Genomic DNA, 25,525 nt, shown 5'->3' on the forward strand with positions numbered 1-25,525 from the left:
CTGCGAGAGTCACAGAGAACAAGTCCTGGTCCTTGAGCTCCTCTTAGGTGTGTCCCTGCGAAAAAGGCGTGCCGCTGTCTAGCCTCAGTTTCCTCATCTGTAACTCCCGGCTAATAACCCCCTCTCTCACTACGACATGGGATTGTTAATACTTAGAAATGCTTTCTACATCGTAAAAGGCTAGGCAAACGGAATGGAGTGTCTTTATTAAAAAGCCATCTCTTTCTACAGAGATCTGGCTGCCTCCAGCAAAGGCTACCTTCTGGGTTTCAGAAACAACTTGCAGCAAAGGCTGGGTGCACTTGGAGCGAGTTCCGGGGGGGGGGGGGGGTGGGGGGGAGCAGGGGACCCAGCTCCAGAGACCTCAAGCGGAATGAGGAGAATCTGAGCTTCATCCCAAGGCGGCGGTCCGCGCATGTTAGCATCAGAATCACTGCAAGGCTGGACCCCATGCCCAGCATTTCCGAGTCTGTATGTGTCGGGTGTGGCCTGAGACGCGGCATTTCTAACACATACCCAGGTGACGCTGAGCGCTGCTGGTCAGGGGCCACACTCAGAGACTACTGCACTAGGACAGGCGGGAAGAGGGAGTCCTCCTTCTGAACTGAACAGGCACTGTGAAGGTCCACGTGGGTAAGGCGGTCTGGAAGGAAAAAACGTAGAAGACAGAAAAATTGAAATAATGCTCAGAATGGGCAGAACAAAGGGAAAAGTCTCACTCCATAACCTATGCAAGTAGGGGGAAGTTGCTAGGTGATGGATGAGGGAGAGAGGTGAATTTCCACTGCAGGAAAAACCAAGTGAGAGACAGGAGCACAGAGTTGGAAATAGACATGTTCGGGGAGGTGGAAATTTCTCATTAAGAAGTGAGGGGTGGGGTGGTGGGGTGGGGGGGGGCGGGGGAGGGGTGGGAGTGGAGAAATGCCTCTGTAGAGTAAGGGGACGGCTGAGAGGTGGCAGAGGGGGTAATTAATGCTGGGCTTGGTGGTTTGGCTCGGTACTGCAGCATAATAGAAACTGGGAGAAAGGAGGTGGAATTTAGATGTGTGACCTGCCCCGTAGCTTTCGTGCTCTCTGCATTTATCACATCACATCACACCCAGCAAGACAGCCCCCTCCTCCTGGCTCATTAGGAGATTTGGTTCGGCGTGGCTCCTGCTGTCAGCAGCTGTCTGGGGCGAGGTCTTTATGCTCCCTGCTCCCTGAGCGGCAACCAGCCTTCAGCGGGCAGCGGAGCTCATTAGAAGGGGGCCCCCTGGCCACTGGATTTCATTGGCGGCAGGAAAGAGTTAATGCCTCCGGCTTCGCTGCCCCCTGCACAGCCTCTGGGTGCAGAGGGAGGCAGCTCTGGGCTGTGGGGACTTCTCCCTGAGCCGCAGCCAAAGAAGCAGGGGAGCAGCTTCTCGAAGCTGAGGAGGAAGGTGCGGGAGGAGTGCCAGGCGAGCTCCGCGCAGGGGCACCTCCAGCATCCCGCCAATGAGGATGGGCGTGCAGCCCGTGCCCCGGAGCTGAGCCGCCGCCCGCTGGGTGTAGGCTGCTCCAGTATTTATTGGATGTGACAAACAGGGAGAAGAGATTTCAGCGGGGCTGCTCGCTGCCCGGCTCAAGTGGTGGGAGGTGGATTGTGCATGCATGCATGTGGAGATGTGTGTGCGTGCCCGCGTGTTCCTGCGTGTGCATGCACACATGCCCTTCACCCGCCAAGGATTTGACTGCTAAACTGCTAAAAGACAGATCTGCTCTCTCCCCAGACCTCCTTCACCCGCAGCCTCTCTGACCATCCCGTTAGCAGAGACCCGCAGGCCATGAGGACCGGTCAAAGACGGTGAGTATTGCTTTTGCTTTCTCCTCTCTGGGTGCCCGTGTGGGCTGATTGCATTATCCATATTTAATTAACCTGCCTCTCCATATTGATTGCTTTCTCTCCACCCAGGCTTAGTCTCTCTTCCCCTCTTTATAAATCTTTGCTCTTTGCTTTTAACCTTTTTTTTTTTTTTTTTTTTTTTTTTTGCCCACTGAGCATCCTCTGTTTCCATTTTGACCCATCCTGTAGAGTCACCTGTAACTTGATGTCCACTTCAGAGGGCACATGAACTGTGGGTGTAATCGCACTGGTGGTTTTCCTGGGTTCTGGGTAACCCCAAACTCTGTCCCCCAAAAGTCAAGGGCCAAATGGGATAAGAGCCCTGAGGTGCTGGGGTCAGAGAACCTTGCAGGTCCTCATTCCATGGGCTCCAAGGCTGAGCTCACGGAAGGGGCGGTGGAGGGTCTGAGGCTGGTGGGCACGGCTGGATTTGGAAGAGAGGGAGGCAGGCATGTAAGCAGCTCCAGCAAGCCGGTGTGGGCTAGCGGTGGGAATGGGAAGAGTGACAAGGCAGTGACAGGAGGCCTGGTGAAACTTGCCCCAAACGACCTTGCCTCTGCTGTGTGTGGGGGTGGGAGTGCCTGGTTCTGCTCAGCTCCAGGGCTGTGAAGGCCCCTGGCCTGGACTTCCCCCTCCTCTGCGGCTATATCCCACAATCCAGAGAAAACGAGGCTTAGATGCCCAGAACAATGATTTCTAGAGATCCTGACAGCTATGAAAGGCTTCGATCTCCTGACTTCTGAGCAAGCAGGTGTATGCACAGTTAGGACCAGGATTAGGGAACTGTTCCTGCTGTCAGGGAACACAGCCGCTGTCATATCCTGGGGATGAGCCTTACATAAAATCGAACTTTTTTTTTTTTTTTTTTTTTTTAGTTTTAATAAAGCAATCTCATTATTTTATTAATTGTGGTATTATTCAAAAAGGTATTATAAAAAGTCTTTGTGAAATGTTCCCGGTAGTAGCAAAAGAATTTAAGTGGATCTCAGAAGGGCCTTATCTATCTAAAGGTTTCTTTTAAAATGGATTCTATGTTTGGTGTCAGGGTTCCCCAGGGGATCCCTTTACGGATAGACTGCTGTCTTCACACGTTTCTTCCTACCAGTTCTCTTCAATGGGAACAAAGGGCTTGAAGCCCTGAGAATGGGACCCTCGGGAGAGAGAGATTATCCGTCAATCAGCCCTCAACCTCTGTCCCCTTTCCCTGATGTCCTCCTGCTTCAGGTCGGGGACGGGCCAGTCCGGGGGCTGAGGTGGGCCAGGCAGCTTCCATACGGGGGAGGAAGAGTGACTTGGGTATTCATTTCTTCAGTCTGCGTCTGGGATCCCTGCAAAGGAGCAAGCCTGTGCGGTGACAGTGCCTGGCAGGCTCCCCTGGAATTACCCAACCTTCCTCCCGCTCACGTCCTCCCGAGGCTCCCACACTCTCACCTCTGGGACAGGTTCCAACCTTGGAGGGAGGTGAGAATCAGAGCAGTAGCCAATGGACTGTTTCTGGAGCAAGTGCTGTGCTCCCCCCCCCCCCGCCCCCCCCCCCCCCGCCCCATGGCCCCTCCTCTTGGCTGGCTGGTCACAGGATCCCACTCAAGTAACACAAAGAAAACAGTAATTTTTGGCTCCCCAGGCCCATGCCTTCCTCCCCTGGAGCACGTGCCCGACTTTACTGTTGATGGCCAATAGTTAGGGAGATAGAAACTCCTGACCAGCAGGCAGCAATGTGAACCCACCCAACAATTTTTTCTTGTCCATCCTTGGTTCGTCTCCCTGTCTCGGGACTAGTAGAAGTTTGTGGGGAACAGGGTGTGAGCGGGGAGGTATTCAGTTGGCAGAAAGCCATCAGAAAGGATTTCTAGCACAGTCAGAGAAGAGAGGGTGGCCCCCTCTTACAGCGGATTCTTTGATTTTAGGTGAGAGGACGTGAAAGGGTAAATCCCTGTGCCCCGCAGTCTTATCTCCCGCCCTGACGTCCCTGCACACCGGCCAGAGGGTTAACCATAAGCGGGTGCCTGTATGGCCGCCTTACTGATGCCACGCAGGTAACTGATGCCAACCTGTCTTTTTGCCCCTGCCCCTCTGCTCTTTCTCCACCTGCTCTGCTGTTTGGGCCTCCCAGGGGTAGGCCACTTGTATCCGTCCCCCAGGCCTCCTGTATAGACTGCGCTGTCCTTACCTGGGTGCTTCTTGCAAAGTTATGGCCTTGCAAGCAGAACCTGCTTTAGCACCAAGCTTTTCCATTGATCAGTGGAATTCAATGTGCATGAGCTTGTATTGAACCATCAAGGGACTTCTATGAGTTATTGGGACAGGGGAAGAAGATGAGGGCTAGCCTAGATTTTTTTTTTTTTAATCCTCACCCAAGGATATGCTTAGAGAGAGGAAGGGAGAGAGAGAAACATTGATGTGAAAGAGAAACATCGATCGGTTGCCCTCCACACCTGCCCTGACCAGGTATGTGCCCTGATCAGGAATTGAACCGGCAACTTTTTGGTGCACAGGAGGATGCTCAACCGACTGAACCACTTGGCCAGGCAAGTTTTTGAAAGTAACCTTAACCTCTGGTTCTTGCTTCTGCTCCTATTATTTCAGACTGAACTAAAAGATTAGAACTGAGGTCTCAGCTAGACAAGATGGAAAATCAAAACCATTTTGTTCCAAAGAATAAATCGTGGAAGACTTTTGCAAACTATTGGGAGAATCATTGTTGTCTTGGTAACAAGTAGCACTCTTTACTCTGGCCCCTGCTAACCCTTGTTAGATGGCTTGCATGGATCTGACATTTTTTGGAAATCCTCTTAATTGCTTTTCGGGGGCATGGCCTGGTGTCACAGCAGCCTGTGATTTGTAAGAGTGAGTGGACATGAGACGCTAGAGCAGATGTTTTGAATGCCAGGAAACCCGTGGCTTCACAGTGCACCTGGCTGAGATGAGAGGTGGGAGCACAGGACGTGCAGGCTCAGTTTTCTGCAGGATAGTGGACATTTCTGGGAACTTGGATGTCCCAGCCTTAAAAGACCCTTTCCTCAGAGATGGGCGGTGGCATATGAATGTTGTCGATGCTCGCCAAGTGTAATAACATCCCAGTAGGTGTTTGTTAGATTTCTGTGAATATTTGCCTGAGGGGGTCAAATCCCACTTGAAGTGAAAGGAAGAGATGGAAATGATGAGCTGTAACATTTCTGCTCAGGCCCAGGATTTGTGAAAAAGAGGGAAGAAACATCAGGCAGGAAGGACTTCCCTTCAACATGGAGAATAACATCTCCTAGGACTGTTTCCAGGGCACATTGTTACAGTGTGTGGTCCTGATCTGATTATACCAACCCCCTGCCACTTACCTTTGCCCTCCATTCGAGGAGTTGCCGGGGTTAAAGTTCGGAGCCAGAGAGTAAATATTTTCAGCTTTGGGGCCATATAGTCTGTGTTGCAACCACCCAACTCTGCCCTTGTGCTCAAAAGCAGTGTTCCACAATACTAGTATGTAAACAGATGGGAGTTGTTGTGTTCTAATAAAACTTTATTTACACAAACAGGCATCTTCCAGGGCTGACCTCTGGTTGAAGGTAAAAGGGGCTAATGTTGGGAATCAGAAAGAGACATGAACACAATTTCTCATTGGATCCTCCACAATAGATAACTATAATGAAGTGTCTGGACCTTAGGAAAATAAAATGTATGAGAATTCCAAACATGTATGTTAAAATTTTAAGCTTGCTGATTGAGAGATGCCAAAATACAAACAGGAATAGGAGAGCTTAGTTAAGCAGAGAAAAGAACTGACAAAGGGGACACAGGTTCTTCATGGCCGAGTGTTCCAATCTCCCTTCCTCTCACCAGCAGGCATGGTCCTTGCTGGTCTGTAGCCATTCGTGTATATCCCCAGGTTTGTGGGATGAGAGGGGGAACCCGAGCCACTTGACCTGCCTGGACGCCCCAAGCTTTGTGCTCTGAGACACTGTGAGGTGCATTCCCGTATCACGCCAGTGCTCAACCCTCCACTCTGTGTGGGAGCTGCTCTGGGGCCTTTGCAGTCGGGAGCTGTGGCGGCCACAGCTTCACCCTCCTAATGGAGAGCAAAATGTGGTTTGTTATTTTGTCATCACTGTATTTCCTCTCCCTACAGAGAATCCTAATTTAGAAATTCTTCCAAGCTAACGACCTTCATTGACTTACCATCAACTTGCATGTCAGCTTTAAAAAGCTAGGCCTCTCGGGGAGGGTACCTATTGCTATTTCTGTAGTCGAGCTAGGGAGTGAGTCTATCCCTTGATCTTCTAGGTTTTTCCTGATGGAGAAATCTTCAATCCACCCCGCCCTGGGGACATGGTGGAGTTGGGGAGGTGGTGCTGGCTTCTGCAGCAACAACTCCAGGGGCCCTATTATGGAGCTGACAGCTCTTGTCATGACAGGCCAGGCCCTTCTTGTTGCAGGAACAAAGGGATGAGGACTCGACTGGGATGCCTGTCTCACAAGTCAGACTCGTGTAGTGATTTCACAGCGATTCTTCCTGACAAGCCCAACCGTGCTCTGAAGTGAGTAGTAATGGCCACTTGGCATCCCGGGTGCCCAGCGTGGGGCTCCCACCGTGTGGCCACAGAACCCGTTCTTCTCTAGGGAGCTGTTGGCCAGATGAACCAAGAGACAATACATTCCTGCCTCCTGGCAGCTCCTTTTAGACACCATTATGTGAATGACAGAATGGTTATTATCCTTTCCTACGGTATCACTTAGCACACCTTTTCACTCTTTTCACTTTTAAGAAAATCATATTAACCACCACTTTTCTACAGCTGCGGTGGAGGATATTTCTTGGCCCTACTTTGTTGTCAATCTGAGCTCTTGATTTGGAAATGAACACTCCAATCTATTTGAACAATCTGCTTAGGTTGAGATAAACTGGATTCAGTGCCTCTACTGTGCAGGCCCAGAGTTAAATGATGTCACAGATGTCACCTCATTTAACCCTCCTAGGGTTCCAATGATGGGCGTCTCTGTCCCCCTTACAGAGGCGAAGAAATTAAGGGGACAGAGAGGGAGTCGGGAGCTCAGCCTAACTTTCCTGACTCCAAGACCAGTTTCTCTCCATGGAGATCTTGACATTTTTAAATCACGCAATGGCTTAGCTTTGTTCTTTAGACTGAAAGCCGAGATACTAAATTCCCAGAAGGCCAATCCCGAGATTTCCACAACCATTTCTTAGGCATGTAACACATTCCAGTGACAGAATTTCAGGAATCCAGGTATGGTCTTCATTTGCCCTGCGTTGTTCCGATCTGTTCTGCTGGCAGATCTCAGTGGTGGCTAAAGGCGAGAAGGTCATTTCAAAAATAGTCAAGAGAGATGGTTTTTCTTTTCTAGGAGACTTTCCACAGAAGAAGCCACCAGGTGGGCCGATTCCTTTGACGTGCTTCTCTCCCATAAGTGTGAGTAGAATTCAGGTTTCGCGCTGTCTGGGCAAGTCACTCATTTATTAAAACATGCTGCCTACCGTGCACCAGGCAGGTGCTGTGCAGCTCCAGCCCCTGCCCTCAGAGCCTCCTGTCTGGAAGGGCGTATGGATCGCAAAACATCATTTCCATGCAGTGGGAAGAGGGCCTTCTTTTCTGTTTTCTGGGCTGAAAGTAAGGTCCTAAGACGCCTTTACGTCCTCAGCAGGTTTAGCTAGAAAACTGTGAGCTTAGGGAGTTGGAATGATGGTCCAGCAGGAACGAGAGAGTCTCCCTTCCATCCCAGATCTCATTTATAGATGAAATGACCTTCCCCCCGGGTCACTGGAGAGCCTTGGGTTACTCTCGTCAAATGCAGATCCTGTGCATTTTGTCATTTGCTGGAGTTGGCAGATTTTTTTCTTGTTGCTTTTTATTTTGGGGGGTTTACTAGCCCAGCTGGAATGTGCCCCTAGGTTTCTGACTGGGTGCAAGTCTAACTAGAGCACACTTCCTTTTCCCTGCTTTCCTCATCTTTTAAGCCTTATGTTTCTCACAAAGGCAGACATAGTTGTGGGAAGGGAACCTTGACGTTGGCCCCACTTTTCAGTCCTGGCTCTTTTCTCACCGTCAACAAGTCCAAGTTCATTAGGCTTTAACATCCAGGTGGCCTTAAATACATGGGAGTGGGAGAGAGAAGGGTCTTTGGAAGAGAAATGGATTCCCACGGACAGTTGGTGCTCCTCTCCAATGTGTCTTGTCACCATTAGAAGTCCTGGTGGATCTGGGAGCAGAAGGACTGCTTTTAGTTTAGTGAATTGATTCTAGTGAATTGGGGAACACGGTTTTGTATAGTGACGTGAAGAGCATTGGTTGGTAGTCAAACTTTTCTTCTCAGTTTTGACCCGACGCAGCCACTAGATGGTTGAGTGGCCCTGATGGAGTCCCTCAGTCTTCAAAAGATGTCTTTACAAGTGATTTTGCTTTCAAGTGGGTGACCAGTTTCCTCTGCCTGTGTCCATGATCCTAATGCTTATTAATAAACTAGAGGCCTGATGCATGAAATTCGTGCAAGGGGCTCAGCCCTCACAGCCGCAGCAGCTTGCCTTGGCCCTCGTGCAGTCCTGGCTTTGACAGGAAGGTCATCTGGAAGGACGTCCAGAAGGTCGTTCAGCTTTCCGGTCTAATTAGCATATTACATTTTTATTATTATAGATGCTTCTGAATAGATTTTAAAATGAAATGTGAAATCTCACTAGAAGCACATATTGTAGCAAGTAACTTTGTGAGATCGTCATTTTAGTGTTCTAGGGATTATACTTAGGAAGGAAAATAAAGCAGCATACTACAGCATATATAACATATGGCTACGGCCCCAAACAGAAGAAGCTTATGTGGTGCATTTGCCAAAGTAATGGCATATGTAGGATAATACTTAAGATTTGACAGTAACGCTTGTTGTATTTTTTTTATGAGGACATTCTGACTTACTTTCTGGAGGCGCATTGGGCTACATGAGTGTCACTAGCAATTTACACCTTTTCAGGTTGGATTTGACTCAAGGTCATCTTGAGTCTCGCTTCTATTTCGGATTCATGACTGACTCACTCCGTTCAAGTCCCTGAGGCGCTTTCCTTGTTCTAAAATGGGGCTAGAAGTACCTGTGTGCCACCCATCACCCAGATATGAGATTCTTCAGAGAAGGACACCTTTGGATAATTTTGGGTTCTCAACTCCAAGGTGTTTTGTAAGAATATGGTGTTTTTAAACACGAGGCTTTTAATTATCAAATGCAAAATAAATGTGAGAACAAGGTTGCAAGGTTGCTGCCAATTGAGTCATTAGAGACAGAGTTTGGGTGTAAAATGAGTGGCTGGAAGCTTCCGGTAATTGGGGGTTGCTGCAGTGGCAAGCGCTGGAGATGGAAGCGGTTTGAATTTATTTGCTTGATTCGGCGACTCTTAGAACTGAAGACACTTGGTTCTGTTTTTGTCGGGATGCTTTTGGTTTCCAGGAATTCAATGACACTCCTCTGAGATGAGGACTCCACTAAGGGGCTAGAGGCTGACGCCAGATTGCTTCTTTGGAAAACTACTACGGCAATAGGCTTTGGACTTTGACGCTCTGTGATCCACCTTGGAGTCCGATGATCTGTTGTTATTTCTGTTTCGTATGGGAATTAAAAGCCAATGGAGTGAATGTCTTTGAGAAAAAGGGGGTCTCTGTGCAGGGGTCACTGGCAGCACTTAAAGGTTTTAGAACTTGAGCACTTACTCCCCGTGAAGGCGGTGGAGGAGTCGGAGCCCAGGTTGCCTTAAAGAGCCCTGACAGCTTTCTAAAAGTCTGACTAATTTGGGTTAGTTTTGTGGCTCAATTAGGGATGATTAGGCTTTTCCAAAGGGATTGTGTGTGTGCTGGTCCCTCAGGAGGGACAGCAGTTAATCAGAGGTATACAGGGCTTTCGATTAAGACAACAAAATGTCCTAAAAAAAAGTAAAGAAAGGAAAATCGCTGAATGACTGGGCTCCAGAAAAAATGTGTGTTAATCTAGAACCTACTCTCTGGCAATTCTCCACATCTAGGCAGCTGTCCCTCCTAAGTTTTCTATTTCAGAAAAATTCAAATAATTACTGTTGTTCCCATGCTCCATCTACAGAGCATCTCTGCCATCCGTGCTTTGCTGGGTATTTTGGGCAGTCATTTGTTTTACAAAAGGTGCATTTGAGTGTTCACTGTGTACAAAATCTATGCCACACAGCTGGTTGGCTGATGAATAGAACAGTCCCTCCCTGGTGGAGAATGCCACTTTCTGAGGAAACAGGCATGCATTCACCCAACACAAGAAATAATACAGTGTGCTGACGGCAGACGGGGGGCCCACAAGACTGCAGATGGGATCCCGACATCCAGAGCCCCTCTTAAAGTCCATCTTGTCCATAATAGAAGTCCTCACTTTTGGGAGCGAAGGGCTGCTTTTAGTTTAGAGCATTGCTTCCATTTAATCAGGGGCCATACTTCCGTACGGTTAGGAAGAACTTGGCTGGTAGTCAGATTTTGACCCAGCCCTGCCACACAACAGCTGGGCAGCCGTGGCAGAATCCCTGCCTCTTGGAAAACCTGTTTCCTCATCTCTACAGTGAAGGGTCGGAAGTAGGATGTCTCAGAGGCTGGATTCAGGTCTGCCCCCTGGATCTAGGATGCCGTCTGCAGTAACCATCGAGGCCCGGCAGTAACCAATCACCCTCCGCAGGTGGCTGGAGTCAGTGCTGCCTGCAGGGTCATGTAAAACTGCTTCAAAGCTGAAATGGCTGGAGCAACCGGAAGAGGGTGACCGCACCTGTGTTAGGAAGTCTCTTCTCTTGGTCAGGGTCCCATTGTTCAAATCAACTAATTCCAATTGCAGGGGGTCAAAAAGCAAGTCCGCTAGTTTTTAAATCCAAGAATGAAAACAATAAATCTGGGAGGCAAATATTTGGAGCAGTTTTATTTCCAATCACATTTGCTGACAAATGCAGTATGAAGCTGAAGAAGCGTCCGTAGAGGTTGGGGAGATAATCACTTGCTAAGTGCTCTCTCTCTCTTTTAACTAACAAATGAAAAATGAAATTAAAATTGCTGATGGCTTCATTAGATAGGGAAGGATTTATAATGTGTGTTAATTTGGCATCATTTTCCTGTTCATCCAGTGACAATTAGACTGGGTGTCTAAGTTGGGCACGTAGTCTGCCCCCCAGGGTGTGTGTGTGTGTGTGTGTGTGTGTGTGCTCACGTGTGCGTACACAGACACCCAGAATCCTTTCTGCTTCTACAACTCATACCCTGAGTGTGAAGGCTCCCAGGTTGTGGGAGATCTTTTCTGACTGGCTGCTGGAGAGCAGGCCCAAAACTGGGCGTCTTCTGCTTTCATTCCTCATGAGGCTCCGACACATGCTCGTAATTTGTCCAGCTTTTAGTGCAGGGATGGGGAATGTCTGGCCTGCGGGCCCTATGAAGCTCAAGAAATCATTTGGTCTGGCCCTGCCAAGGCAGTAGGGGTGAGTTAAGTAAATGTTTGACCAAATATAGCAGGCTAATTTGGAAGTTGATAAATTTGTATGGCCCATGAATTATGTTACAAATATCCATATGGCCCTTGGCAGAAAAAAATCCCCCACCCCTGTTTTAGTGGGACATTCAGCCCTTATCTCCAAATCAGCCCTTCCTTCCTTCCTTCCTTCCTTCCTTCCTTCCTTCTCCCTCCCTCCCTCTAATTCTCTTCTTCCTTCCTCCATCCCTAGCTCCCTCCTTCCTTTGTTTCTTGGACATAAAAGTTGGGATCATTCCACTTTTAAGGCGAAAGTGTAGGCAGGGTTCCTTCCCCTTTCCTCTTGCCTCTTTCAGCCTGATCCCACACCTGGATGACAGAGCCCCTCACTCTGGGCATCCCTTTGGTCCTTAGGTTTGTTTTATTGTTTGCACGGAGCGTGGAGGGTTGATGCTGACCTGTCCCCACCAGGCCTAGGGAAGGAAAGGTTAATGGAATAGGAGGATTGAAAGCTCTTTTGCGTTTGCAGAGTTGGCATCCATCTCTGAGAAAAAGAGACCAATAAAGAAGCATTTCGTTTTTAAAAATTAGCCTCCTTAGGGATAACAGTTGAAATATAGAAAATGTAATGACTTGATTGGGTCACATAGCAACTAAGCAGAAAACAAACAAACAAACCAAACAAATACTACTATTACCAACTCATGAAATTTCTGAATTATCCACCCAAATGGTCTTTAGCGCCCACCAAAGCTTGAGAAGCACTGCTCTGAAATGCGAGTAGGTACAACCGTGAATTTGGCGCATCTTGGTGGGGCAGGTGGTCTGTGCTTTCCAAGAAACACACTACCCACTATATCGTAGCTTTCCCAAGTTCTCAGGCAGCACATCCTTTGATGGTATGTCATCTGTGCATTGCAGATTCCACATTTGTAGCAGGTATGGTGCAGGCTGTTCACAGTAACTAAACAAATATGGCAAGTGCACTTTCTGGGTAAACTGGGGATAAGGGTTAGAGATATGTGGAGAGAGGGGGAAGGGAGACTTCTCCTTCTCCTTGCCATCCTCTCTACATCGCTGTAACTTTGACTTGCACCCAGAGAGGTGGCTGCATTTAGCCTTGATAGGAGTGGCTGGCTTATATAAGGCACCTGTTCAAAGCTGGTTAAAAAAGTTCAAATGAAAGCAGTTGGACAGGCCTCCAACACCCATTCTGTCATTGACCAGCCGTGTGACCTTTGGCAAATTATGTCACCTCTGTAAACCTCCCTGTCCTCATCTGTCAACAGGGAATCATAAGACTTAGCTTGTAGATTTGTCGTAAGAATTCAATGTGATCATGATCGTGAAATGCTAAGCATGATGACTTTCACATAGAGGGCTTCCATTAGGGATAACTATTTTTATTAGTTTTGTTATAACACATTAAACTCATTGAGAACGCATGCATTTTGTGCCTCCTATATACTCGAGATGGTGTTAGCTTCTTGTTTCCACAGGCAGCTTGAGGTTGAGGTTGAGGTTGAGGTACAGGTGGCGGGGGGCTGTATTGGAATCACAGGTGGGCTTATTCAAATTCCATAATACTCCCCCCTCTTTGCCTCATCCCTTCCTCATCCCTCCTCAATTTCCCCTCAATGGATGTGAGAGGGTCCCTCTAGGGATGTAGTTGTTAAAAGCCCAGCAGGTGAATCTGATGAATCCCTGTTGTTTTCCTACGTAACAAACCAACAAGGCAAATATTCTTGGACGCTTCAGTTTTGAAATCGTTCCGGCCGTGGTGTGCATGGGCTTTTAGAAAAGCTCTCTTGCGTCACCAGTCACTTGTGGGTGCTGACCTTTCAGTGTATCAGGCACGTTTGTCTCCCCTGCATAGGAGACTCCTGGCTTGTTTCTCCTAATAGTTGGAGATACAGGCTCTAGCTTGTTATTTTGTCACTTGACTCAGCTTCTGGTTGATAAACTAGGAAAGAACTTTGGAATAGGAGTTGTAAGACCCAGGCTGTTCTTACTCTTCTGCTACTACGTCCTAGGAATAAGGGCCCATGTGACCTCAGAGCTTCGCCATCTCCTTGTGTCCAGCGTAAGGCTGGTCTTAGAATCTCTCATGTCCTTTCTGGCTAAAGGTTCTAACAACCATCATGTCCTATTACTATTATAATATGTCATCTTGCTATATATACCCTAACAAAGTAGAGATCATTGAAGAAAATTATGTTACTCACAAGACTGAAGTATAATTAGCATTGCTAATACTTGGCAGTAACTGGAAATAGTTTGCCCTTGAAATAATGCCCTTACCTAAATCTTGTTTAGCCCCAGCTATTTGTTTAAAAACAAACACGTATGATGCTATTCTTATCGCAAATTTCAAATTAGAGAACTTGGTTCGGAATGAAAGTGGTTTTGACTTCACCATTAATACATGTATCTTGGGTTTTTAATAAATAAATGTGTTTTCCTCTCCTATTCTCTACCTGACCTTGGAACCCATTCCCGGTTTATTTTTTCCAATTGATCAGGGATGCGAGAGGACTCTGGTCTTTGGGACTGCACTTTGGTAAACAGAGAACTCAACCAAAAAAATAAAATAGAAATTGCTTGTGATCTTGTAATTTTCCAGGCCTGGGAACCGAGCTAGGCTTAAGCCCACCCCCCGATGCCAGCTCAGTCAGGGCTCCTGGACCTTGAACTGTTACCCAAGCCAACCTCCCTGCTGCACCAGCTGCACCGTTCATTCTCAGTGACCCAGTTTCCCTTCTTATGTAAGCAGCCCGCGCCAGAGAACCAGAGAGAGTAGGCCGGCAGCAGGCAGCGTGTGCGGCCACGGGACGTGTTCTTGGAGAGCCTGTGCCTGCTCCGGAAGATGCCAATATTCTGCTCAGTGTTCCAGGAATTCTGGACACAAGCCTTACACACCAACCTCAAACACTGTGTCTTGTTCTTAGAGCCTGGCCTTCTTAGAGGACCCTACAAAGAAAACCAAATGGAAGTGAGAAATGAAAAAAATAAAAATAAAAAGGCAGATCCTCATGTTTCTCTCTCAGTTTCGTGAACTGTTTGCCACCCAACACCTTTAAATGACCAGGATTATCTTTGGGTATTAGGCATGTTGTGTTCTGTGTGATGATGCCTTAAAGCACTGAAGTGTAGGCACAATGATCACAAACATGGAGGGAACATTTATGATCTGAGTGTCAGGCTCTGCATGCTGTTTACATGTATTATGTGATCATCCCCACAGCCCCCTGGGGCAGTGCTGTTAGGGTCTGCATTTCTTTTTTTAAAATTTTATTTATTGATTTTTTAGAGAGAGAGGAAGGGAAAGGGAGAGAGAGAAACATCGATGTGCTGCCTCCTGCAGGTCTCCTACCAGGGATCTAGTCTTCAACCCACACATGTGCCCTTGACTGGGAATCAAACTGGCAATCTCCTGGTGCACAGGACGAGGCCCTACCAACCGAGCCACACCAGCCAGGGCTAGGGTCTGCATTTCACTGATAAAAGAACCGAGGCACAGAGAGGCTAGCATCTTGCCCAAAGTCACACAGCTAGTGTGTGTCCGGACACGATGCCAGGCAGTACAGCCTCAGAGGTCAGAGAGAAGTCACTCTGTCCCGCTGCCTGGAATCTGTGGGGATGGAGGAGGCTCTGGTTCCTAGGGTGTAGGGGAGGGAGCAGCATTTTACGTGCACAGAGCGGAGCGCATGGAGCCCTGGCACAGCTAACACAATGCAGGTCACACTGAGAGGTGCCAGTAGATGCCCATGAGCCTTTCAGAGATAAACCAGCATCCTGCATTTTAAACCAATTGCAGTGTCTGGGCAAGCAGAAGGGGAGGGTCCTGGTGGAGAGAAAGGGAACGATGGAAAAACAAACAAACAGTGAAAGGGACGGAGAACAGAAAGAAAAGAAATGGGACAGGAAAAGATGCTGAGGGGTCAGGGAGAAGACCAGAGAAAAGCCTTGCTGAGAAGTGATGGGAGGTGGTGGCGGGGAGGACAGGATGCAGATGGGAAGAAGAAACCCCACTGGCTCTGGTCCATACAATTCTGTTGCTAGGTGACATAAGCAGGAAAGGTGGGCCAGGTGGGGGACCAGCGGTCTGTACTCAGAAGCCCTCTGAGGCCATCTGCCCTGGGGAAGGGGCCGGGGTCCCGCAGCCTTGGGGGCTTTCTGCCCCTTCTCATTTCCATTGTTCAGTGCAGTTTCTCTTGGTACAAGCCAGTTCTCTAGGCATCAGTTTCCTCACCCTCAAGATGGGAAGAAGTAAAGCAACAACAACCCTGAGAGCGTGCTGCAGGTGTTATCTCTGTAATTCACACAAAGACCCAACAAAGCTGAGGCTTAGATGAAAAGAGATAACATCTGTACCTCGGGTAGCACAAGGCCCGTTTCCTTAGCTGGGTTATCTTCACCAAATACTGTTGATGGAGGCAGAATGGTAATTTTCTTTTTTTCTCTGTAACAAGACTCGGCTTGCTCATAAAAAAAAAAAATGATGAAAAGCAAAACAAAATCTAACGCAAACAATAAACTTGAGCTTTCCCAACAGGCTCTTCCAAGTTCCTCCTCTAAGTCACTTTGCATTTGCTCTGTTAGATAAATGCATCGGGTTTTAGGGTCCTCCCGCCAATCTCTCCTGTCCACTCCCCGACTACAGTGGAAAGGCAGCAGGTCCTCCTGAGAGTGTCCATGGCTCTTGTCACGCGTGGGCTGGTCCCACTCAGAGGCCACCTGGGCTGTCTCGGGCACTGTCTCCTCAGAGGCGTCCACAGCTCCAGCTGGGTTTTCATCCAGCCTCTGCCTGTGGCCTCGGAGTGGCGGCCATCCCCTGGCAGGTGGTCTAGCTCTCAAGTTCGAGTTCTTTGGAGCCTGTGGATGCTTCTGGACCTCCCCTGTGAGAACTTGGAGGAGATGCGGGTGGCAAAGAGAGCATCACAAGGGCTCTTCTGGGCAGAGATTTTAAAATTTGTTTTCTGAGGTATCCCAAGACTTTGCACAGTATGTAGTTGTACATTAGTTTGAAAAATTTTGTTGAATTGAATGAATGATTCTCAGGCCACCTCTCAACCTAACCGCTGCCATGTCGCTGTTTCACGGTCACTTTGACTCTCAATTTACCTGGGGTTTCTACTCCCTCTTCTCAGGGTTTCAAATCCGATGTAGGAATGAGGTTGGGTGGGATCCAGAGCAGAGCTCTTATTTGAGTCTAGACCAGTGGTTCTCAACCTTCTGGCCCTTTCAATACAGTTCCTCATGTTGTGACCCAACCATAAAATGATTTTCGTTGCTACTTCATAACTGTAATGTTGCTACTGTTATGAATCGTAATGTAAATATCTGATATGCAGGATGGTCTTAGGCGACCCCTGGGAAAAGGGTCATTCGACCGCCAAGGGGGTCGCGACCCACAGGTTGAGAACCGCTGGCCTAGACTCTGTTACTCTTCTCCTCCTTCCCCTGCACAGGAACAAGCTTATTTCCATCCTTTCTAATGGGAAAACAAGCTTACATCGTTTTCTGCTCTCTCCGTTTTCTATGTCGTAGAGATAAGGTGACCAAATGTCCTCGTTTTTGCCTGTGGGGGTCATAGTTTAAGCCCAGTCTCCCCATGTGATTCACAGAAGTGCCTCCCTTCACTCTCAGAAATGTCTTGGCTCGCATGATGAGTTCATGGCCACCTCTAGCTTTGTTAGACACTTTCAGCTCATACCTCCAAATTTAGATTTATTTATGATTTCAAATTTAGCTTTGGGAGTCCCACCAAAACCCTTTTCTCTCTCAAGTTGGGGGCTCTTCCAATGAAAAGTCTTAGCTTTATGGCCATTGTTCTAGCATCAGTCTATATTGAAAGACAAATAGTGACTTTTTAATTAGGAGAAATAAAAATGTTTCAGAAAAGTAAAAGCAAACATTGAAGTACATCAACAGCGTAGCGCCGCCAATCCATCAAATAATCCAGCACACTGGCACGTGTTGGTGGACCTCAGATCCGCGAGCAGGGCATGACATCACCCAGAATTAAGAACTGCTCACATATTGTCCTCCTAATGAATTTTAGAAAGGAAGTAGTACTCCATTATAGCGAGAGCCATTTTTAATAGTGCAGTGACTTTATTCTGGGCGGTGCCTACCCTTCCCCTGATGGAAGGTCTTTGGGCTGCCAGCGGCCAGGTAGCTGCAGGATAGCTCACAGAAAGCTATCATTGTTATTCATTTAAAGGGGAGTGTGGTAAGGGTTGAAATAATTCATTAAAATGTTTTAAAATATAAACATTAACTGAGTGCCTAGGCTATCAATGAATGCTATTTTCTTCTCCAAATCTATGTGGTAACCCTGCACCTCTTCTTCTGATTGGAGGCTCTGTTTGAATAAAAGTGAAAGGGTATATTCATTCAGTCATTTAGAAACAAAAACTGTAATTAATCTTAATTAAAACACATAATTTGATAGGCAAGGTCTTTTGAAATAAATGAACTATGTTGTAAATCATTAAAATACAGGGCCTCAGAGGTTTTCTAAAGGAGGCTGGGGACCCCGTGCATGTACTAGAAGGGCATTACCAGCTGAATTTCAGTGTGTGTTCACCTTCAGATATGATTCTGGTTGCAGCAAAGGATTTGCCCTGAGGAATTCACACCTCCCTCTAGTTCATTTTATAATAGATTGGGTTTTTTTTGTGTGTGTTTTTTCAGGCTTGTATTAGGGTAAGGAATGGATTACACGCATTACTTTGGCCTCATTAGAAACACAGGCTCACCAGTAGACCCAGGGGGCAGCCGACTCTGCATTAGGGGTCAGGCACTGACGGCTGATCAGAAGTGACCAGGCCCTCCCATAGTCATTATTACTGTGGTTTCCTAAGCATTTCTCCGTAATATCACTGTTGCCTCTGAGACTCTCTGCATGTCTGAGAGCAGAAAGTCTTCAAGAGGTTCTGGAGGAGCAGTGGGGGTTAGTCAAGGCCACTCTGACATTATTACTACCTTTCTTTCTCTCTTCTGCAGTTCTTGTGCCTAAGCTTCTTTCTATCTCTCTTCCTTTCCACCTCCCTCCACATCCACAGATGGGGTGGCTGCATTCCTCGCCTTCTTGAAGACCGAGTTCAGCGAGGAGAACCTGGAATTCTGGTTGGCCTGTGAGGAGTTCAAGAAGACCAGGTCAACTGCAAAACTGGTCTCCAAGGCCCATAGGATTTTTGAGGAGTTTGTGGATGTGCAGGCTCCGAGGGAGGTGTGTTGGCAGTGGCAAGCTCTTGTCAGACCTCTATCCATGGCTCCTGGCTCACACCTAACCTCCTCATGGGGGTTTGAGCCAGGCATGATGGGGATTTTCTTTGGAACTGAGCTCACTGGCTCTTGATGCATGGGGGGATCCTTTGAAAAGCAGAGCCAAGGGCTTGTGTAAAGGAGCTCCAGTAGGAGTGCTTTAGCTGTCTGCCAGTTAAACATTGCCCGCAGGAACTGTGTTTCTCTAGAGATTCTACAAGGACAAACACCACTGAATCCATGTGAGTTTTCCTAGTGGAAAGCAGCATGGCTTAATGGAATGAGCATCCACTTTGGAATCTTGTTCCAGTCTCAGCTCCACCACTTACTAGCTGTGTGATCTTGGTTAAGTTACCTAGCCTCTCTGAGTCACATTTTCCCGAATGTAAAAGGACCTAATATCACCTTCCTTTCAAGACTGCTGTAGGTATTAGGGATAAAGCACCTGTTGGGTATTTGTCAATGCTTATTAATTACAGTCATTTATATTATTTTACCAGAACTTCTTATAATTACTTAGAATAAGAAAATGAATTCAATGTACTGCTATTTTGATATATAAAAGGTAAATTTACTTGGGAGGGTTTTACAGAAGAAAAGCATTTGCTGTCAATGAGTTTAGGTGCATTACACACCTAGAACTCTTTAATTGTGCTTTGACTTGGGCTGCAGGAGGCCTTTGGCCTGTGGCCCAGATGCTGTAGGCTTCTTATAATGCTGCTTGGAACAGAGATGTGCATTCTAATCACAATCTCTCTGCCTGGAGCATTTGTTTTCATAGTAGTTAAGAAAGGACAAGAGGGCAAGCTTACTTTAGGGAACCAACATTAATACTTGTCTCTAGTCTAACCCTTTGACATTGCAAAGGCCTCTGGATTAAAAGTTAAGTGAATTGGGGTTTTGCCTTGGCTTTGTTACTGACTTTCCATATTACTTTAGACCAGCTTTTTAGTATCTCTATTATCTATAAATTGGGATGGGGAATATCTGGTCTTTAGGACTCATAAGATTCTTTCTAGAATCAGAAGGGATGACCTCCATGAAACCAGTTTGAAAAGCCTGAATAGACTTATATCTATCAGCTGCTGTCATTGATTATTACATAATTAGGACCAGCTGCCAGGCGCCTTGGCCCTTGAGAGCCGGTGACCATGCTGTCTGTTTGTGTCTCCAGGTAAACATAGACTTCCAGACTCGAGAGGCCACGAGGAAGAACATGCAAGAGCCATCCCTGACTTGCTTTGACCAAGCGCAGGGCAAAGTACACAGCCTCATGGAGAAAGACTCTTACCCCAGGTTCCTGAGGTCCAAAATGTACTTAGATTTGCTGTCCCAAAGCCAAAGGAGGCTTAGCTAGACCTCAGATGGGGACTCTTGGAGATCGCTGGCTTTCCCCGCCCCTTGCTGCCAAGACCATATTCTAATGTGAAATGTCAGGGGTGTTCTAAAACATTGGTGTTTAGGTTGGGAGGCTGGGGTGAGGAGGGGATGAGGGGCCATTCCAAAGTGTAATTCAGTCACCAGAACTGGGATTCTATTTTATTTACCCATGTTTATGTTTTCATTAGTGGTAGCCCCTGGCTGCACTCATCCTTCTCTGGGTCAGCAACTTGCCCTCCATAATGCCTTGGGTCATCTCCACTGAGAAGGCAGATTCGCTAGGCCGGGCTAACCAGTAAATAATAGAAATGAAGTTTCCATACCTCCCATACCCTCCTCCGTTAGGATTCCTGACACTCTAACTTGTCCTATATCCCTGTGAGGAAGAGTTAGAAGACTGGCTCACACCTGTGATTTGCTATCACAGTGTAACAGCCAGTTCCGGGTGCTGGGGCCTCACAGTTTAGGAGAGAGGTCTCTGTGGAATCCCGGGTCTCTAGAACTATCATTGATAGGTGACCCCTGGGAGAAGGGGCAAACTCCATGGAGTTGGCTGTTTCTTCCATTTCCACAGGACCAGTGTGCAAAGCTGTGCTCACTGCCCATCTTAGTCTAGGATATTCACAAGACTCCCCTACCCTTGCAAGACCCTTCCAGAAAGGGTCTTGGGAGATGTCCCTCACAGCTTCTGATGCGGAGCTGCTATTAAGAAAGATACAGCTTGCCTATCTTCCTACCTTCTACCAAGAAGTTTCCCAGAAGTTGAACAACCAGGAAATGTAGCACCAGTAGACCTTTCTGCAGTAGGGCACCATATAACCTTTCTGCTGCTTAATGTACTCTCTGCCCTCGCTTCCCTGTGGCATCACACATCACCAATCTCTTAGAATGACAGACAGCTTGGCAAAGGGAGGCGAATTCCCATAGCATGGACAGCTCTCACGGGGCCTACTGCTCTCCCTGTCTCTCTCTGTCCCCCCTCCCATGCAGGTCATGTAATTATGATGGGGGAGAATGGGAACTTAGGCCATAACTCTTTCCCAGCTTGCGTCCTGGGAGCACGCTTTCTTAGAAAGGCCCTTCTCATGAGGGCCACCTTGGCTATTCAGCAGCTTCCTTTGCGATTTCTGACCTTTTGGGATTGAACATGAGGCTAAGAAGATCACTGTGAACATTTGCTTGTGGAGAATCTTCCTAAAATGCTTTCCTGGTGCCCTGGGGCTGCTCTTGGAAATATGTCAAGAAAGTCTTTCTTAGAGGACGAACCAGGCACATGGAACCTATTCTAGCTGCCCAGGAAAAAGCTGACTCTGGCACAAGGCTGCGGTGCCAAGGAGATGAATCCTCAGCAGAGAGACCAGAAACTGGAAGAGGGCCCTGGAAGGGGCTGGTCTCTGGGTGAACTGAATCACAGAGAATGTGGCGAAGGAACCACTGGGATAATTCAAAGTCACTGGATTGGGAGGCATGGCAGATCTCCAAAACATTTAGTTTGACTAAATGGAACAGCGTCTGACTAGATGTAAGCCCTGGAGTGCAGGTGATTGAGAACTGGGCTGAAGCATTCTCCTCCTGTGGGGTGATGGGCCTTTTTAGGCATGCGGGGGTCCCAGTGTTTCCATTCCTGTCCAGAATTGTGCGAATCTCTTCCTTCCTTGGCTGCAGCTAGACAAGGCCAGGAAGGCTCTCGAGTCCCACTGGTGTTGGGTGCACTGCCCTGCCATGGCACATCGTATCCATGAGTGAGGATTGGTGTGCCGGTATGAGCCACCGAGGAGAAAGAGAACTCATGCCTATAGTTCTCACACGGGAGACACCAGTGGAATTTCATGTTCAAGAACTCTGAAGCCTCAAGTGGTGTTTCTAGTTAGATCAGGAAGTAAGTATTCCCTTGCCCCCACTGGTAAAAAACACACACCCATCCGTAGCTAAAGCTGCCAGGATTAATGTAATGATCAAATTCTCAAACAGGGTATTTTAAACATTGTTTACATACGAAATGTGCATCTGCTGCCAACTCTACTGTCGAAAATGAGGTGCATAGAAATTGGAACAGCACGGAGTTATGGAAATCTGAAACGTTCTAAGAGGGGCCTTTTTACCACTTCCACTATCCCCAGGAGACAAGTCTGAACAAGAGTATTGTGCGGTGGCCTCACTGGGGCCCTAGAGTTCTTGCCAACTGTTGGTGCAATGAAGGCTTCAGATGGTGGTGTCATGGCGCCTGGTGACTTCCTCCCACGATGGGGAGGCATGAAGGACCAAGCTTGGGTATCCTGAATGTTGCCGCTAAGGGAGGGTATGTGGGCATGTGTGGAGGAACATGATCGCTGTTTATGGTACTCCCATGGAGTGTGAGTGTGTGTGAGAGAGAGAGAGAGAGAGAGAGAGAGAGAGAGAGAGAGAACTGTGAGCATTAGACTAGTAACCACAGAGATGGTCTTCCCGTGGGATGGAGCTGTCCGCACACCTGTATGTCCTGCTTCCCACAAAAGGCACAGAGCTCTGCGCTCTCGTGCCTACTTTCAGGCACTTTGGTGATGCCAACCCAGATTTTGGTCTGAGACAAAACAAAGAGAAATGTTTACAACATCTAGAGCAATATCCAAGCATACCTCATCCCCCACCTTCCACCTCCCGGTCCTGCCTGTCCTAGTTCCTCTTCCACAAGCCCTCATCGCCTCGCCTTCGTAGGTGGGCCCCCAAAAGGGACCACTTCTTCCATTTAAAGTCTTCCTTTTGCTTCTGCGGTCGGCTTGTGCTGTGAACTGCCTTCTGGGCTCCAGGCATGCTCTGTGCCTGGGACCTTTGAAGGCCAGGCAAATCTATGACTTTCAGGACCGTTCTCCAAATGTGAGTGGCCTTTTGGCCCCATTTGACTGTCAAACTGTTTGGGGGCTGGTGTGGAATTTCCTGTTGCCCTTGGCAAACCAAACAGAGCCGTGATCAGTGACAGCCATTCACTGCCCCGGGCACCACTGGGGTGAGGAAGGGCCCTCGAGCAATATTTATTATTAAACGTGAGCTTCAAGGAAACTGGCCACCCGGGAAAGCCTGTTACAAGTTCTAATTCCCAGGTTCCACACCCAGAGATGCTGACCCAATAGACCTAGGGTGGGACCCAGAAGTCTGCATTTTTAATGCTCTCCTAGGTGCGTAATGAACCACACTTTGAAGAGAGATGGTCTAAGATGGTGGCTCTCACCCTTGGCTGCTCATTGCAAATACCTGGGGGAGTTTTAAAACCCAAATGTCCAGGTCCCATCCCAGAAGAGCTTGGCCCTGGCACCCAAAGCATTAGTAGTTTTTGAAGCTTCACAGGTGATTCCAATGTACAGGTGAGGTTAGGAAGCAGGGGCCTGAGGAGTGAGGAGGACACCGCTGAGCGGGAAACACCACTGTGCGGGCCAGAGGGTTGGAGCCTCCCCACTTCCTCTCCCTCCCGGGCCCCGAGATGCACATAAGCATAGGCACCAGGAACTTGCCAGCCCGGAGTATGACTGTGGGGGTGGCAGCCTCTGTGCCCTTTCAGTCTGCCTTGCTCCTTTGAGATACAAATACCATGTTTCTGCTCCATGCATTGCTGGGCAGCAGTTATGCCAAAAGTGGGGGCTGAGGGGGGATTTGGTTAAGAGAGGTTTTGTCACCTCCCCACCCCCAAGTCTTGTTCACAGTGCTTCCTCCAAGCTGGCCTCCTGGGCTGTTCCCCTGTTTGTTTCCATGCATTCTTGTGTTTGGCCATTTTCCAGTGGTTCTCAACCTTCTGGCCCTTTAAATACAGTTCCTCATGTTGTGACCCAACCATAAAATGATTTTCGTTGCTACTTCATCACTGTCATGTTGCTACTGTTATGAATCGCCATGTAAATATCTGATATGCAGGATGGTCTTAGGCGACCCCTGTGAAAGGGTCGTTTGACCGCCAAAGGGGTCGCGACCCACAGGTTGAGAACCGCTGTGTGAGCCTGTGCCTCTGTCCCCAAGGCCATGTGACACAGTAGTTGGAACTCAGGTAGTGGGTGAAGGTGTGTGGTAGTCATCATGGCGGTGGCACAGTCACTTGCAGATTCCTCCAAGGAGGGTGTCACATCCTGGGAATGTCAAGCTCTCCGAGGCTTTTTTTGCCAAGGCCCCAGTGGGGCTCCAGGTCCTGCTCTGGGCCCTCACCATTCCCTCTTTGGTCTCAGGCAGGATGGGCACCTAGAAACTTCCTAGTTGATTTTACCCTCTGGTGCTTGCTGCTCTGAATCAGCCAAAGCTGTGGGCGGTGTCCTGCCCAGGCTGCGGGCCCCGGGCACCACTCCTCCACAGGGCAGGGCCGGTGTCTGGGCTCTGCAGGCCCTGGGCTGTCAGGGGAAGGCATGAACCCTTGGTGTTGAGAGCTGGGCGAGGGAGGAACTGGGAAGACAAGGGGAAGGGGGAGGGGGAGAGGAACAGGGAAAGTGGGGTCTGCTTCTCCAGGAACCAGAAGGGAGAGGGGGTGAGAGGCACATTCTCAGAGGCAGGATGGGCTCCCACCCATATGAGTGCCCAGCACGCTCCCGACCCTGTCTGTGCCCACGTCCAAGCAAGGCCGAGGGTTTACACTTTTCCACTCGCGGCTATCCTTGCATCGGCCCGTGTCAATCCTCTGAAAATCTGGCCCTCCGGGTTGGAAGCAAGAGATGGCAGAGTCACCCTGGCATCAAGATCCTATGCCACGGGGCAGCAGACTTGGAGGAAGAACGCAGGAGCAGACATGTCTTCCTGTCCCCGGGGCCTCTCTGGACTCCAGCCCGATGCTATGGACCAAATGGGAGACTGTAGGATGGGGACCCTGGCCTTCCCGACTGGGGCCCGGGACCTCTCAATGAACTGCCCCCCTTTTTTATCCTTATTCCCTTCCTGCTCCCTCCCCTCTGCCAGGTGCAGAAAAGGTGGCTGGTCTGGGTGTGTTCCCCAAACACGGTAGCATTAGCTGAGTCACACGGCGTGCACGACATTTGTAGCAGCTCATCTGCCACATAGAGCGCTTGGCTGATGGAGCCCTCATGGAGTTGTCTCATTACCGTGCAAAGTCGAATCATGTCACTCACCTTGACTATAAACAAGCCTTGGAGACATAATAAACAGAACCTGAACCCGCTGCCCTTTGCTGTCCGCCCAGGTTTCTTTCTGAGGCCCCGCTTCGAGTAACACGTGGACGCCCCGGGGGAACATTGGCCCGGACCTCACCCAGCCCAGGCTGGCGGGGGGCCAGCCACCAGGAAAGTGGCGGTGGCGTGGGTGGAAATGGGATGGGGCTGGTTTGGGATGAATGTGGGGGTGGAAAGTGACTTCGGGTTACGAGAGTGCCTTTGAAGCTGTAAAAGGACAGACAAACAGGAGGTGGTGTTTGTATTAGTGCCACCTACGGCTGGATAATGCAGGGAGAGAAAGGCTGAGGGATGGCTTGTGTGTTTGTGCAGCTGGGCAATCTGAAACGGAGTGGTTGGTCCTGCTTCTGATGGTGCTCACTTTACCCAATCAGCGTGCCCCTGACAAGCGCGTTCGTCACCGAGTCTTTGAATGTCTCTGGTGATCAGG

The 25,525-nt window shown here is 48.6% G+C and overlaps 1 protein-coding gene across 5 annotated transcripts in view; it reads left to right on the forward strand.

Annotated features, from left to right (window-relative positions):
- The window catches only part of RGS8 (regulator of G protein signaling 8), an 82,305-nt gene extending 57,217 nt beyond the window's left edge, over positions 1 to 25,088 (forward strand). The window contains exons 1-6 of one of the 5 annotated variants that reach the window (XM_059673367.1): positions 1,160 to 1,421; positions 1,752 to 1,825; positions 6,289 to 6,390; positions 7,217 to 7,281; positions 18,379 to 18,545; positions 19,755 to 25,088. In XM_059673367.1, the coding sequence (XP_059529350.1) occupies positions 1,293 to 1,421; positions 1,752 to 1,825; positions 6,289 to 6,390; positions 7,217 to 7,281; positions 18,379 to 18,545; positions 19,755 to 19,937 (720 nt within the window). In that variant the 5' untranslated portion in view covers positions 1,160 to 1,292 and the 3' untranslated portion in view covers positions 19,938 to 25,088. Of the gene's footprint in view, positions 1 to 1,157; positions 1,422 to 1,454; positions 1,826 to 3,201; positions 3,326 to 3,771; positions 3,901 to 6,288; positions 6,391 to 7,216; positions 7,282 to 18,378; positions 18,546 to 19,754 lie in introns of those variants that run through there. The other 4 variants (XM_059673370.1, XM_059673371.1, XM_059673369.1 and 1 more) reach the window with 4 other exon arrangements.
- The last annotated feature ends 437 nt before the right edge of the window (positions 25,089 to 25,525 follow it).

Source organism: Myotis daubentonii, chromosome 18 (assembly GCF_963259705.1).
Source record: "Myotis daubentonii chromosome 18, mMyoDau2.1, whole genome shotgun sequence".
Classification (NCBI taxonomy): Eukaryota; Metazoa; Chordata; class Mammalia; order Chiroptera; family Vespertilionidae; genus Myotis; species Myotis daubentonii.